The 15,757-nt window shown below is 45.0% G+C and overlaps 1 protein-coding gene across 1 annotated transcript in view; it reads right to left on the bottom strand.

Moving 5' to 3' along the window:
- Positions 1-736: 736 nt before the first annotated feature.
- Positions 737-15,757, bottom strand: part of LOC310774966 (zinc finger protein 385C-like) — a gene marked incomplete at both ends in the record, with an annotated part of 81,611 nt that continues 66,590 nt past the window's right edge. Inside the window, 5 exons of the mRNA XM_083635055.1 lie at positions 737-991; positions 1,823-1,921; positions 8,529-8,731; positions 10,500-10,877; positions 12,899-13,091. Of these exons, the coding sequence (XP_083491181.1) occupies positions 737-991; positions 1,823-1,921; positions 8,529-8,731; positions 10,500-10,877; positions 12,899-13,091 (1,128 nt within the window). The remainder of the gene's footprint in view (positions 992-1,822; positions 1,922-8,528; positions 8,732-10,499; positions 10,878-12,898; positions 13,092-15,757) is intronic.

Raw genomic sequence — 15,757 nt, 5'->3', positions numbered from 1 at the left:
AGAGAGAGAGAGAGAGAGAGAGAAAGACAGACAGACTGACAAAAAAGAGAAAAGTTGAACTTCTATTTAACTAAAAAAGAAAAGAGTCCAGAGCAGACAATGGATATCAAAACAAAGCTGCCAATTTGCAATATCCTCAGAGAAAGAAAGGCGTGTCTCAGTTTTCATAAGTTTGGGGGTTTCATATTGAAGTTTCACAGGGAATAATATAAACTGGATTTCCTTGATTTCTGTGACGAAATCTAAAACAGGATAGGACTCTTGTTCTCCCAGAGTACAACTAGAAAGCTCTCAAAGTGATAGTATTTTGGCAACAGACACTCAATAAATAACATTTACACAGGCCTAGTGTGTTTGTCTATCATAGTCTTATTAATAAAACAAAATGATGCTTGTCGCTATGGCTTCCAGCGGGGTCCAGATCCCAGGGGGCGGGGCATGCACTCAACAGTTTCTGAAGAGGGAACAGCTGCGCGATAGACCTTCCATTATGATGGTGAGACACTGTGGTCCGTCAGCACTGAGATCTCACCGGGGATTTTGGACACTGCACTTTGACCTGAAGCTGCCAAACTGGACATGCTGATATGCTGTCCTGGTGTCGCTCACATCACTCGTGGGCTCCCGTGTTTTAGCTTGACCTCATCCAGACTAGGCAAGGCTAAACTGTTACGCTAGTCCAGTTTTGGCCAGGCTAGGATTAGCTCAGCTTGGCTCGTAGACAGTAGGCTCGTAGCTAGTAAGGAGAGAAGATGATGGGTGTGTGTGTGGCTCTCAGTGGTCCTGGGGCAGGCCTGAAGAGTGTGGGGCTGATCAGGGGGCCCTGGAGCATGGCTGTGGGGCTGGGAGGAGGCCGTAGGGCCAGGGGGCCAGAGGCCATGGTGCACAGGGGGCCAGAGGCCATGGTGCACAGGGCGGCTGGGCTGAAGGGACCGGCCAGGAACCCTGCCGGCAGGGCCTTGGACAGATGCTTCTGCAGGGCCAGCTTTGTCTGGATGGGGAGACACACAAGACAAGACCCCTGTTCACAGTCTGGAACAGAACAGCAGTTCATTTTCTATTTCAATCTATTTTTTAATTCTCTCTGTCAAGGCTCCAAATTTAAAATAGCATGGGTTCTTCCCATTTAACAAATCTATATTTAAAGGGACATTAAGTGTGATCTATGACTTTCATCAACCTCTTCAGCAAACAGTAGGAACTGCAAGCTAATTAGAGCAGAGATCCAACAGAAACATCTTGAGAAGAAGTAATATTATCACAATGTAAAATACTGTGGTGGTAATAATAATGATGATAACTGCTTTGTCATTTGCGTTTTTGACTTGAGAACGAAATGGCAGTCGCTTGCTGAGCCGGGGGGATAACCCCATCCATTTCCACTTTATTCCATTGTGTTAAAGGATGTCCTCAAATGACTTCCATCTGGAGCTGGTATTTTTCAACACATGTGAAACATATCTGTTCATTAAAGTGAATCCTCTGGAGCGATGCTTATTCAGACAAGGCCCACAATAGTGTGGTCTGTGGTCATGTGGCCTGTGTGTGGAAGGCCGGGGTGGATTGTTGGCAGCTCCTGGGACGGGCCTTTATAGATGCCAGATGAGGATGGGATGGGGGCAGAGTGAGGTGACGCTTGTGCCCGCAGTTGTCAGCTCAAACCCCCAGACATGCTGGGACATCCAGGGAGGGAAAGGTGAATGAAACTCTCCCCTCCATTGATAACTTACCCCGAGTTGTCAATGAGCAAGGCTTTTCCTAACTGTGTGTGTATGTGTGTGTGTGTGTTTGTGTGTGTGTAGTGTGTGTAGTTAGTCCTTACCGCTAAGATAGCACTGGGCTGGACTTTAATGTAGGGGCTGAATTTTGGCTTGACAGGCTTGCCGGCCAAACGCTCTTTGTGTCTCTTGCTGCTCATGTGCTGGAAGGAAAGGAAAGGTAGTTTTACCTGGCAGAATACAAAGGTCAAAGGTCAGTCCTTGCCCCTATTTATATTATGTTTGGTGTCGGAGGAGGATTGTTTGGAGGAGTAAGCAGAGGGAAGAAGAGGACTTGTTGTAGGAGTAGTAGGAGTGGTAAGAGTAGGAAGTGTAACTTAGGCCATGTTTACATTACAGGCAAATCTGATTTGCTGATAAAGTCATTAATCATCATTATCTTGATTGGTTTCCCAAATCTGATTTGGGAATGTGTCCGCACTGCCACAAATCTGATTTTCAAGTCGGATCTGTGTGTCCAGACCTAAACAGCCTATCTGCATGCGTTGCTATGTTAACGACATGGGCGTCAGTAAATACGTACGTTGGTGACATGGTTTTCCTGCGCAGAAGCATTTGATGACGAGGGGCGAGTGACGTTCAAATCAGATTTGGTGGATCAGGAACAACAGAAGACCTAGAGTACGCCTGACTTTACTTTACTTGCCATATGAAAGAGGTGGGTTTAAACTACCCAATTTATACTGGTATTTCTTGGCAGCCCAAATAAGAGCAGCAATGTTCTGGTTTTCAAATAATCGAACATCTATACCCTGGGTGCAAATAGAAAGGAGCACAACATCACCTTTGCCTCTGAATCTCTACCTGTATTCTGACACTCTTAAGAATCTAAAGAAAAAAACACAAAATCCCTTTGTAAGAAACACAGTGGAGGTATGGTTTAAAGCAAAGAAATATTTTGACTCGGATGCAAAACTCTCACAATTCTCACCCATATGGGGAAACAGAAGCTTTACACCGGGGACACATGATTTGGGGTTCAAATCATGGGCAAACAAAGGTATACGTAAAATTAAGGATTTGTATGATGATGAAGAGACACTTTTGACTTTTGCTGATTTTTGCAAAAAAATCTGATTTACCGCCAAGACATTTCTTTAAATATTTGCAGATTAGGAGCTTTATATCAAAGACACAAAACAACTCAGTCGAACTGCCACCTCTCTCTGATTTGGAAAAGATGATGATAGATTACTCTAAAGGTCGTGGGCAGGTTGTTAAGATGTCTCAGGAGTCCTCAGAAAGTAAAAGATTGGCGTAGAGTAATGATCTGAATATAGAGATAGAAGATGATGAATGGAAAGACGTTTGTTATAATGCTCAGGTTCAGACGGTCAATAAGGTTCAGATTATTACAGTACAAGTGGATTATGCGAACATATATTACTCCGGCTTTACTTAATCATTTTGATGCCAATATTCCAGACCAATGTGTAAAGTGTAATGTGGAGAAAGGTACACTATTTCACTATATAGACAGTTTTAACTTGACAATAACAACCGTCACAACCCACCTGAATATCCGGTTTACTTCCTGTATACATAGCTGAGCGCAGGCTGATATTCGGCTCATATTAAATGTTAACGTTAGGCCGTGTCTCCGACAGACACATTAACAAGGTAGCCTATTTCGGTCTTTATGTCTTGTAGTAGTTAGTAGTAGTTGTTGTTATTGTTGAGAGTTGCCATAACAACCACCCCTGTCGGAAAGACTTACACACGCTGGGTAGGAAGCGTTGTTGTCCCGGAGGCGATTTTTTTTTTTTGGATGATGGCGAAGGCATAACCCGCCCCTCTCTGCCTCTGATTGGCCTAGCGTCAAACTTCCATCCAAACACATTCGCTTGGCTATCCTGCATTACATCTCTTTCTACAGTCTGTGGTCAGACCGTCAGACTCAGTGGGTCAGACAGACATACAGCAGTTACGCTTGCTAGCCTGCATGAAAGACGCCAGTGTGTTTTTGTTTTTAATATAGTCATATCTTTGGTTTATAACGCTGCCACTAATCAGAGGCAGAGATGGCCAGGGGCGGGTTATGCCTTCGCCATCATCCAAAAAAAATATTGCTTCCGGTAAGCTAGCTAGCTAGCTAATGTTAGCTGCTGGTTGGTTGGCTAGCTAACTAGACAAACACAGACATGCAGAGCTCCAAAAACAGAGCAATTCGTGATTTTGTTACTGTAGTTTCTGCAGAGTAACGTCCATGTACCTTTATGGATTGGTATTACAAAGGGATCTGACGGATAGTGCAGTAACAGTCACAGCAGCTATGATAACGCAGCCAGTCGGGAGGAGGAAGTCGGGGGGAGGAAGTCCATATATGGTCCATCCGGTCATTGGGCACAGGACATTACGTCATCACAGGATAACGCGATTGGCTAGTCTGGGCACCTTCCACCCCGCTTTTTGTCATGGGGGCGTAAACCCCGGACCCAGAATTAACACCGGATGGCAATGCGCCTAACAACGTCTTTGTTGCCGTTAGATTGACGCGGTGATGTTACCTAAACTAGAGTCTGATCAAAACAAAGCTAGCGTTACATAAAACAAAACGTTTATGCAATATGGCATCTCCGCCACCACCGCCTGACACACCGGTCAAAACGGTGAAAGAGGATTCTGATACTTGGGTCAAATTGTCAAGTTAACGTGAAAGTTGACGAGCTAGAAACGCTGCCATCCGGTCTAGGGCGGGCTCTAGGCGGGAACCAGTAGGGTGACAAAATCAATTGTGGGCGGGAGCCAGGCTCTTTCTCGCCGAGAAGAGCCTGGTGACGCGAGGTTACGATTGGCTGGCTCTGTTCAAATCTGAGCCAGCCAATCACGTTGTCCTGCACTGTTTCTACCGTGTATAAAAGGCGACCGCTGACCGGGGTGGCCAGAGACCAGAGAGGCTGCTGGAGAGGAGAGGAGGGGGAGAGGAGGAGAGGAGGAGAGGAGGAGAGGAGGAGAGGAGGAGAGCGCCGCCAGCGGCACCACCCAGGGCACAGACACCCAGGCCAGCCACCCCAACCCCCAGACTGCCACCACCCAGGCCAAGTGCCCCTCTGCTGGGCAGACACCCAGGGCAGCCACTCCCACCACCAGGCTGCCACCACCCGCCCTGCCCCTCACCCTGCCCGGGTCCCACACCCCCTGAGACCCCCCTCCAGAACCCCACGCACCAGGCAGACCCGGTGCATGGCGCGACGCAGTAAACAAACTCATGTTTCCCTCGTCACCAGTCATGCTGGACATCAGTACAAGTGTGAGATCCCTCTCATTCCCACAAATATGTAACATAGCCTACGCAAATACAGTATGTAGTGGACAGATCCGCCCATAAGTAGCCTATTTCGGTCTTTATGTCTTGTAGTAGTTAGTAGTAGTTGTTGTTATTGTTGAGAGTTGCCATAACAACCACCCCTGTCGGAAAGACTTGCACACGCTGGGTAGGAAGCGTTGTTGTCCCGGAGGTGATTATTAATTTTATTCGATTTTTTATATTATTTTTTATTTACATTTATTTCTTCAACATGCTGCAGCAGAAAGGGAGATAAACAGCGGACACTATTTTCATAGTTTAGCTATGAAGTAGCCTACTTCCCCCCGCAGCATCGTGACATTGAATGAAAGTATAGGCTATAATTAGGCTAATTTGAGATGACTTCTGGCTCGCCTGGGAAGCAGGCGAGAGCAGCCGAGTGCAGTCAGCCAATTAGAGGCAGAGAGGGGCGGGTCATGCCTTCGCCTAGCCTTCGCCATCATGGGAAAAAAAAGATTGCGTCCCGGAGCTAGCCTGAGAGGCTAATAAAAGCTACATGTTACAGAGTAAGCTGACTATCAGTACGTTATTGCACGCATAGCATAGGCCTATCTTTACATTTAAACGTTTACATAGCAAAAATAGAAATAGAAGTAGGCTATGTCAGTGTTTTCCCCTGAATAGCTGAGAAAGTGGACACTGTCAATAGTTAGCACTGTGAAGCTGATACAATTCAGGTGGCGGTAATGCAACATTTAAGGATGCCAATGCCCAAGAATCATGGAATTTTGGAATGAAGTACTTAATATATTGTCACAAATAGTATCTGAGAAGCTACTTATATGTCCACGGCTGTGCATTCTAGGTCTGATCCCGAAGGAGCTAAATATTGATAAGAACATGAAGAAAATGATCATACGTTGTCTTCTCCAAGCTAAACACACAGTGGCAATATTTTGGAAAAATCCAGATAAACCAGAGATCAATCAATGGTTCAGGGAATTATCTAATTGTCTTGCTATGGAAAAACTGACTTTTGCTATCATGGGAAAACCTAAAGTCTTTCAAGCAATCTGGGGACGTTTTTTGGAATTTTTGGAAAGTGACTCTGTGGGACCTGTATTGGCTAATAAAGAAAAAAAAACATTGCATGGATGCAACTGGGACGTATCCTCAGTGATGTACCCTGGGGTCATAGGATGTTTCGGGTCTCGCAACATCATACACCCTCGCCCAGGTGACCCAGCCGGGGCTGGCCAAGCCCCAACTTACGTCCCAGTAGCTACCCACGGTCAGCCCTCTAGGAAGGGTCGAAGGTGGTCACGTGGTCAGGGCCACTCAATCCGCTGCTCCGGAACTACTCTGCTGGGACCGGGGGGGGGGAGGGCTCTGGTACGTAGAGGGACCGGGCTCTGTGAGTTGCCACCCGGCCGGGCTCCTCCCTCGTCTCACCAGGTCTACGACCTGTGCGCTGCACCAGACTCCCCCGCTCCAAACATCTTATTCCGAGGTGATGGTATCTTGGTGGATACCATGCAGTACTTGGTGGCACTGCAGTCTCCACTTGCGGCTTGAATGGCCCTCCTAAAAGGCCTCTCGTGGATTGTTGGGCTTCTTCCTCAAAGAAGACGCAGGCTGGGGCGCTAACCCATACTGCTCCCGGGTGCCGCCCCTGTTCCGGCTGTCAACTGACTCTCCAGTAGTCACTAGTCTTTCCTGGTTGTCACGTAGTCTATTCCTATGAGTCACTGGCTAAGCCAGACTAACTAATAAAGAAAAAACATCGCATGGATGCAACTGGGACGTATCCTCAGTGATGTACTAATTGAAAGTGTGGGACCGACTACATCTTTACTTGATACGTAAATTATGCAACACATATTTCTTTAGTTTTGTTTTTGTTTTGTTTATTTAGCTAAGGAATATCTGGTGAGGTGAAATAAAAGAAGAAAGAAAAAAGGGAAAACGTGAAGTTGAGACAAATGAAACTAATATAATTTTGTGTGAGTGTATTATTCTTTAATTTACTTTAACTTGATGTATGTATGTTTATGTATAGGGGTTGGGGTGGGGGGGGGGGATTAAGGGTGAAATTAATGAACATGCAAATTAATCAAGACTGTGACAACTGAATGTTTTATGTTTGTGAAAAAGGAAAATGAAATTGTAAAAAAAAAAAAAAAAGATTTGGTGGATCTGCGCGTCCGCACTGAAGACACATCAGTTAAAAGCACATTTGAAGCAGATTGGAAACTACCTCCATATGTGGTTTGGGACAAGTGACACAAATCAGACTTGGAGCATCCAGACTCATAAAACCAATCTGGATAAAGTCATTAATAGGTCACTAAAGTTCACAAATCAGATTTGGCTTCCTAGTCTGAACATGGCCTTAGTATACAGCAGGGTAGTAAATGTGGGCTTTTTCCCACATTGTGAAATATGTTTCAGGGGCATTTTGGATCATTTCCAGGGCTATTTTATCAAATGTTCGGAAATACCTTAGTTCTTCTATGTTGCATGACAGAACAATATTCAATGATTACTATACAAGCATATTTTATTTCTAAAAGTTCATAAACAATCAGTTACAAATCCTCATTTGCCATCATCTCCATGTAGTAATGTCGATAGACGGTAGATGTCACGACTCGCTATCCAGTCCATCCTCCAACCCACAATAGTAGACTCCTTGAAAGTTTTTTTAGGCCCTGGGCAGACCGGGAGAGGGTCAGCGACCGTTTCTATTTCAATTAGATCTGAAACTTTCTAGTCGTAACTCAGCGGGTGGTTTGCGTATTAATTTAATTACAACACTTTTCTTAAGTTAACATTAGCTAGTTAACTATGTAGCTGACCTAGCTTGTGCCGCTAGTAGGAGGAGGGGCGAGGGTTGTGCAGGTATGGATGCCTAGCTGGCCATTTGAGTCACACTTTGCTAATACAGAACAAAATCCGGACACATTTTGAAAATACAGAGTAACGTTAAAATTCAGAAACAAACTCTTTATTTTATGGGGGGATTTAAAAGCCCCCATCATCCAAGACCAATTTTACATTTTTTACAGGCAATTTGCCTGCTAATTTCCTACCCTGATATCCAGAGAATTGAAAAAGTCACATACATCAGCACATAAAGTACATGAACATTAAATGTCCATGTACTACTTAAACAGCTATACACATGTTCAAATTTTGAACATGTGTATAGCTGTGTAGGCATCATGGCAGCTAGAAATGAGGTGGATAGACCAATCCATTAATCGATGAGTCTAAAATATTCGACAGATGAATCGATAATGAAAATAATCGTAGCCGTACTCAACATTGGTAATGTGTCCCACATAGTCCCTGCCAAACTTACTCTTTGTCCCACATTTGGTTTGCTGGGATCTGGTCAGCCTACGTGGATCTATGCTGCCTGTGTGGGCTCTGCTCGCAACACAAATAAAAAAATAAAATTTGTGGGTAGTCAGTGGGAGATGAGAGGAAGTCCCACCTACCTGTTTGAGCTGTGTCTCTGAGTTGACAGACAGCTGGCACAGCTCACAGTGAAAGCGCTGGCTGGACACGCCCACCCCCACTCTGCTTTTGCTGCCCATTCGCTGCTTCGTCCGGCAGGCCGGGCGGGGCGATGGCGTCATTTTGATCCTGCGTTGTGATTGGCTGCTGTTCGGTCCGTCCAGCATCTGCTTGTGCCTGGAGCCTGATTCCACCATCAGAGGGGAGGACCAAATGTCAGAATCATTCACTTTTGAGTATAATTATCAATAATGAATGAAGTTTACAGTTGAATTGCACGCAATTCGGCATTGCACTCCATCAGGTCCCCCTAATAATAATAATAATAAGCTTTATTTGTATAGCACCTTTCATACATAAAATGCAGCTCAAAGTGCTGGACATGCAAGAAAAAGACATTTAAAACAGGAGCAATCAAACCATAGCAAAAGAGAATACGGTACATTAAAACCAATTTGTAGACTGGAAATAAGTAAACACAATAAGAATGATAACATAATTAAAATAGAAGTAAAGAAATAAAAGTTAATAAAAAAGTTAAATAAAAAAAATAGACAATTTATAGACATGAAAATAAGTTAAGACAATAAAAATGATAAAGTAAATAAAATAGAGGTAAAAATAATAAAGCACACTCCCCAAGTTTGAAGTCGATCGGACAAACGGTTCTAGAGATAAACCACTTTTTGTGTTTGCCAGTAGGAGGCGCTGTCAGGAGGCAGCAGGGTGTGTGTCTTGTTTGTCTCTCTCCCCTGAGTGTTTCTGTACAGGGGGTGGAGTCTCTGCAGCACGGCTGGCAGCAATCTTCTTTTTTTTTCTTTTTTTTTGCTGTCATAAAACGATTTATTTTGTCGGATCGCCATAAGGCTCCATGACATCCTCCATACTAGGTATCAGAACACACACACACAAAAACAACTATTGCCCCCTCCCCTCTCCCCTGCTGGTCAGCTTTCACATTAAAACATTTCTTCCGTGCTCGCGAATGGAACGGAATACTTGCAGAGGACACTTGCATCATCAACTACGTCTGCAGTGTATCCTCGCCCGTGTGTTGTCTACGTGGTTCGGTACAGTTTTTTTTTTACAAACTTTATTTAAGTTTTCACAGTATGTAATACATATTATATTGAAATGTAATCAACATACTTAAAACCCCAATACCCTCCCCCACCCACTGGCAGCAATCTTCTAATCATCAGACTCCTGCTTAAATACCCCGGCTCTTCCACCACTCGTCGTCAGATTGTTCAGTCACCTACGCTATGTGGTAGCTATTCCCAGCTCTGAGCTTAAATCTCTTTTGAATATCTCTCTCGAGTTTTTCCTCGTGTTTTCCTGTGGACAGTTTTTGACGCCTGCCTCTCCTCCTGTGCTCAGGTCGTATGGTTCCTCTCCCTGCTGTCAGCTGTGAGCAGAGTCCCGGGTTCGTCTCCGTCTTCACCTGCTGTAACTCTCTGCCACTGCCTGCCTGCCTGCCGCTCACTCCAGCCATCTATTTTTCAATAAACTCTGTTAAACTTGGAAGCTGTCTCTGTGTCTGCTCTTGGGTCCAAAATCCTTAAACTGTAACAGGCGCTATGCCAAGTCTGAGTGTGTGTGTGTGTGTGTGGGGGGGGTGTCTGTGTGTGTGTGGCGGGGTGGTGTGGTATCGGTCGGCCGGGGCCTCTGGCCCGGCCAACGTCACGAAAGTGACACAAAATGTGACGCAAATGGTGACTCACAGACAGACACCGCTCGCCACCCACCCACCTAGGCAATTTGATTATAGGATTGAGTTGGATCTGGTTTGCCAGAGCAAGTGAGACCAGTTAGCAGAATTGTTTGGGTTTTTGACGCCAGCTAAATTATGAGATTCTGTGTAGTTTGTGTCCAATACACTGAGTGACTCAGTCAGATGCCAGGGAAACCAGTGCTACTGAATACTACAGCTATTGTAGTACTGTACATACCACTATAGTGAGCTTCCAGCTGGGAGCTGGAGTTTACTGTCACTTTGCACACGGGACAGTGGAGTGACTGCTTTGTGTTGCTCCTCTTGGCCTCCTTAGCCTCTTCTGTCTCCTCCCCCTCCTCCTCACCTCTGGTGGAGTTTCCCTGAGGGTCAGAGTGCGGGGCCGGACTGGGGCCGGGACTGCAGCCTTCCATGGGCGTGATCTCTGTAGTTAGCTCAGAGAGCTGCGAGCCGGGGGAGACCTGCAGGGACAGCTGAGGGGAGAGGAGTGTGGAGGTGTCCATAGATGAGGGCTGTGAGGCAGGAGAGGGCGCCAGTGCGTTTCCCTGGCTCTGCTCTGCTAGCTGCTGTGCTGGCTGGGCAGAGGTGCTCGGACCTGGAGACAGACAGATTTATAGTATAGGTTGCAATGTGACCCCATTTATACCTGGAATTAAAATGTGATCTATTTATCTGGATATCTTCACGGAAAAGTGCATGTTACTGCAAGGTGCACATGCACACAGCTCTCATTTCCATTGGAATGGCATCCCATGATTGCATTTACACCTGGCTGATACTGGCTGAGATCTGATCATAATGTGCGGCGCCATAATGTGCCAATACCTACACACATCACACCCTCTCACGGGGTTGAAAGGTCACCACTGATTCACTGAAGGTCTCCAATATGATTTTTTTTTGCTCCCGCCAGTCATCACAGTGAAGGAGTCACTGTAGCTGCATTCGTAGTACTGTAGCAGCTCAAACACGATTAGAACAAAACTGACATCAATGTTTCTGTTTCAGCTGTAGAGAACACAGTCTCACCCTCTGGTGACCCTGCACCTGTGACCTCTGGTGACCCTGCACCTTGCCATCTTTGTTTTTGTTGATGATAGATGGACATGCCGCCACCTCCTCACCTACTTTGCATAATGCATGCAAAAAATAATCTGATCTTTAGTTTAGTTTAGTTGCTGCTTACGAGCCGATGCTTGCAAATGTATTATTTTATGGATGAATCACTCATGATCATGAATCCATTTGAATGGTTGTATAATGGTATGACAATAGATAGATATATGATAGTGTTAAATGTCCCTCACACTACCTTTCCTCTTCCTCATCCTATATGTACTTCATCTACAATCTCCCTGTCATTCCTTTTCTCTGACCATCTCTCTGTTCCTCCTTGTCCCTCAATCCTTCTGCCTCTCCTTCTTTCTCTCTGTGTCATGTGTTCACTTCCTCTGCTCAAGCTCCCTCTGTCAATCAATCAACAACCATGGCAACCCCTGGATGGAGTAACAAAGCGACCATTATGTGCAGGCGCGGCAGTAAAGGGGGAAGGGGTGGGGGGGTGGGGCGCTTGCCGTGGAAGAAGCCAGGCTCCCCCTAAGCAGCCCCTGCAATTTTCCTTGGAGAAAAAATAAAACTTAGTATACAAAATGAATATAACAAGGCTATTTTCCATTTGAAAATACTGTATTCACCTTATTTTTGAATGCCCAACTGTAAAAATAATTATGGGTACAAGGCCCGGTTTAACGCGACTTGATTGTTGCAGCTTGCCATTTCCTTTGTTATACTCTTTGGCTGCAGACCCGAATTATAAACCGGAAACCGGAGTACGTTATAAAAGTTATAAATATAGTCACGTTATAAACAACTAACCAACGCTGGGGGTCCGTATGGAAACAGTGTTACTTGAAATGGTTAAAAGTTAAATCAATTTGGTCATTCAGTGGCGTTTTACAGCCATGTAAAGTAACTAACGCTAGCCGCTAGCATTAGCCACAGTAGCCGACTACTCATAACGCATTACGTTATCCCAGCACCCGAACGACATTTAATGCATAAAATAAAGCTGGAACGCACAAAAAGTTTGTGGACCAAAGTAACCCAGCAGGCAACTAGAATATCAAAGCGAAAAGAGTTTAAAGATGAATACATTTAATAAGAAGTAATTGTACCTGTGTACTTCACAGAGTTATCTTACAGAGTACATCTTCACAAATAATTGATACGGGCAACAAAAAACGCACCGCGTTTCAACCGTTGGTTTTCATCAGCTTGATGACATTAGGACATATAAAGGACATATAAACCTATCTCAGTGAGTGTTGTGTTGGCACTGTTGCTTTTAGAACGACAAAAAAAAGCAAAGGAAGCAAAGCCACTTGGCATCCCTCCTATTCAAGTTGTTCAAGTCATCACATCTTGCAGGCCTTCTTTGCTTGATGGGAATAATTAGCCATCTGACAGACCCAATGATAGTGGGACAGGTAATAGCTAGTAATTATCCAGCTGAGTGGCAGCTACCAAGCTGTTAAGTGCTTACGGCTCCCCGATTGCCAGTAATTACTCAGAGGATGGAGAGCGAGAGAGAGCCTTTAAGAAAAGAAAGATTGATACCTGTGATGTCTGTCAGATGTGCGTCCATCAGTCGCGCTCCTCCCCCCCTCCCCTGCCCTCTCTCTCTGTCTCTGCCCGGGGTCGAGGCACTCTGTCCAATCCTCTGCCGCTTCCTCTGGGTGCTCCTCTGGGTGTCCAAGGCCTTCAGCTTGCGAGCATGCTTGTGACCTTTGTAGTGGGCCTCTGCCTGGGTCTGGCCACACCGCACGCACACATGCACACACGTACACGCACACACGTACACGCACACACGTACACGCACACACACACGTACACACGTACACGCACACACACGTACACGCACACACGTACACGCACACACACACGTACACGCACACACACGTACACGCACACACGTACACGCACACACACACGTACACGCACACACACGTACACGCACACACGTACACGCACACACGTACACGCACACACACGTACACGCACACACGTACACGCACACACACACGTACACGCACACACACGTACACGCACACACGTACATGCACACACGCGCGCGCAAAACAAGCAGAGGAGCAAGTCAATGTACATGAACAGAATCACTGACGTCAGTAAGTTATTGGAGGATTCGTATTAAAATCAATATGTACTTATGGACTATAATTTCTCCATCTGCTATAGAATTCCACTTCACATGGAATTGATATATTGAAAAATGCAGCATCCAGGAGGAGCATAAAGCATTTTTCCATAATGTATTCCATGAGACATTTGAATGGATTGATCCCATGTGGATGTGTGTTATTTCTACTAGGTATTTGCAGAACTACAGATGAAGGTGAATATTGCGTTGGTTTCTCATGCTTCCATGACATTGGAGAAATGATGCGATTAAGCATTTGACTTGGAGTAAGAGTCACATCATCATCATCATCAGCATCATCTTGATCATCATCATGGTTGTAGTTGTGGACATAATGAGCATCAGGTTGACGCTTGGCGTGTCGAGGCCATGCAGCCTTTCAGCTCACTGGCTCATAATGAGCATCAGGTTGACGCTTGGCGTGTCGAGGCCATGCAGCCTTTCAGCTCACTGGCTCATCTTTTCCACTGATGCATTCTGACAAAATGACCCGTGTCCGTTTTGCTCCAGCACAAAATGACCTCTGTGTCTTTCTCGGGGGGAGAAACACATTAGTGGCAATGCGACAACAGATGCATGCAAATATGCAAACCCAAAATGGCTCTGGGTGTCTGCAGAAAAGCAAGACGTGCACAACGGAAGATCTACTGATAACAACAACTACCAGTGCACCAATGTTTATATTGGAATAAAAACAACAACAACGACAACAAAACAATTTAAGCAAAACACATTATTTGGTAGTTCACACACACGCAGACACACACACACACACACACACACACACACACACACACACACACACGCACGCACGCACACACTTGACTATGAGTGAGTGTTTGAATAAGGCCCAGGGGTGCGTCTCATCTCCTTTTCTGTACTCTGTATACACATTTTTCTGTCAATCACAGTCCAAATCCGTTCTGCTGTTTAAATTCGCAGATGACACTTCTGTGGTAGGTCTTATTACTAATAACGATGAGTCTGACTACCGCAGAGAGGTAGAGGAGCTGGTGAGGTGGTGCGAGAACAACAACCTGATACTTAACATCTCAAAAACCAAAGAGATGGTCGTTGATTTTAGGAAGAATACTAGCCTCCTTCCCCCTCTTCTCATCAATGGTGAAGTGGTAGAGAGGGTCACCTCTTTCCGGTTCCTCGGGACCACCATCCATGAATCCCTATCATGGGATCTCAACACCAGTCTCAAGATCAGCAAATCCCACCAGCGTCTCTACTTTCTGCGGCAGCTCAAAAAATTCAGGGTCAGTAAAGTAGCCATGACCCACAATAGGTCGGCTATTGAGAGTGTGCTCACTTTCTCCATGCTTGTCTGGTTTGGTCACGCAACCACTCAGGACAAGACTCGGCTGGAAAGAGTAGTACGCCGAGCAGCTAAAATGATCGGCTGTAGTCTCTCCTCACTGTCATCACTTTACTCAAAAAGAATAATCAGGAAGGCTAACAAAATCATTGCAGACCATTCTCATCCGGCACACCACCTATTTAACCTCCTCCCATCAGGCAGGAGATACAGGAGTATGAAGAGTAGAACATCTCGCTTCAGAGATAGCACCTACCTCCAAGCCATAAGGCACTTGAATTTGCACTGACACATTACCGTTGTCACTTTAAACTGTATGCACCTTAAACTGTATGCACTTTCTACTGTATATGCTGTAGCTGAGAACTGTTCCTGTATGTTCCTGTCGCTGGCTGCTATGTTTTTGTTTGTCTCTGAGAGTGAAACCAAGACAAATTCCTATCAACTTTTGTTGACATGGCAATAAATCTTTTGAATCTTGAATCTTGAATCTTTCCATACATACCCACATATCAAATGTGCACACTCACTGAACCTCTGCACACCTCCTTATTCATGCAATGATCGTATCAGAAACTAAATCACCTGCTCTTAGTTCTTGTGAAAAGCTCAAATACATTTTGAGCAATTTATCCATGATGTCATGTGTACACAGCAAACAAAACCTTTGATACAGGAATACATGTATCCAACACCAATGCCTTTCTGTACATGAAAGACAACTAGGGCTGGGTATTGGTTCAAATTTCAAGAATCGATTCGATTCCGATTCACAAGGTTCCGAATCGATTAATCCCGATTCGATTCGATTCGATTCCGATTCGATTAATTTCAATATCGATTTGGTTAGTGATACTAAAACATGTTTTTTTTTAGCTGTAACCTGAATTACATGACTGTCCAGTTATCTAACACAGGGGTTCTCAACCTTTTT

This window comes from Poromitra crassiceps (assembly GCF_964638095.1).
Source record: "Poromitra crassiceps genome assembly, chromosome: 4".
NCBI classification, from domain to species: Eukaryota; Metazoa; Chordata; class Actinopteri; order Beryciformes; family Melamphaidae; genus Poromitra; species Poromitra crassiceps.
Note: the sequence above shows the minus strand (reverse complement) of the source record. Positions and strands in the feature narration are given on the sequence as shown.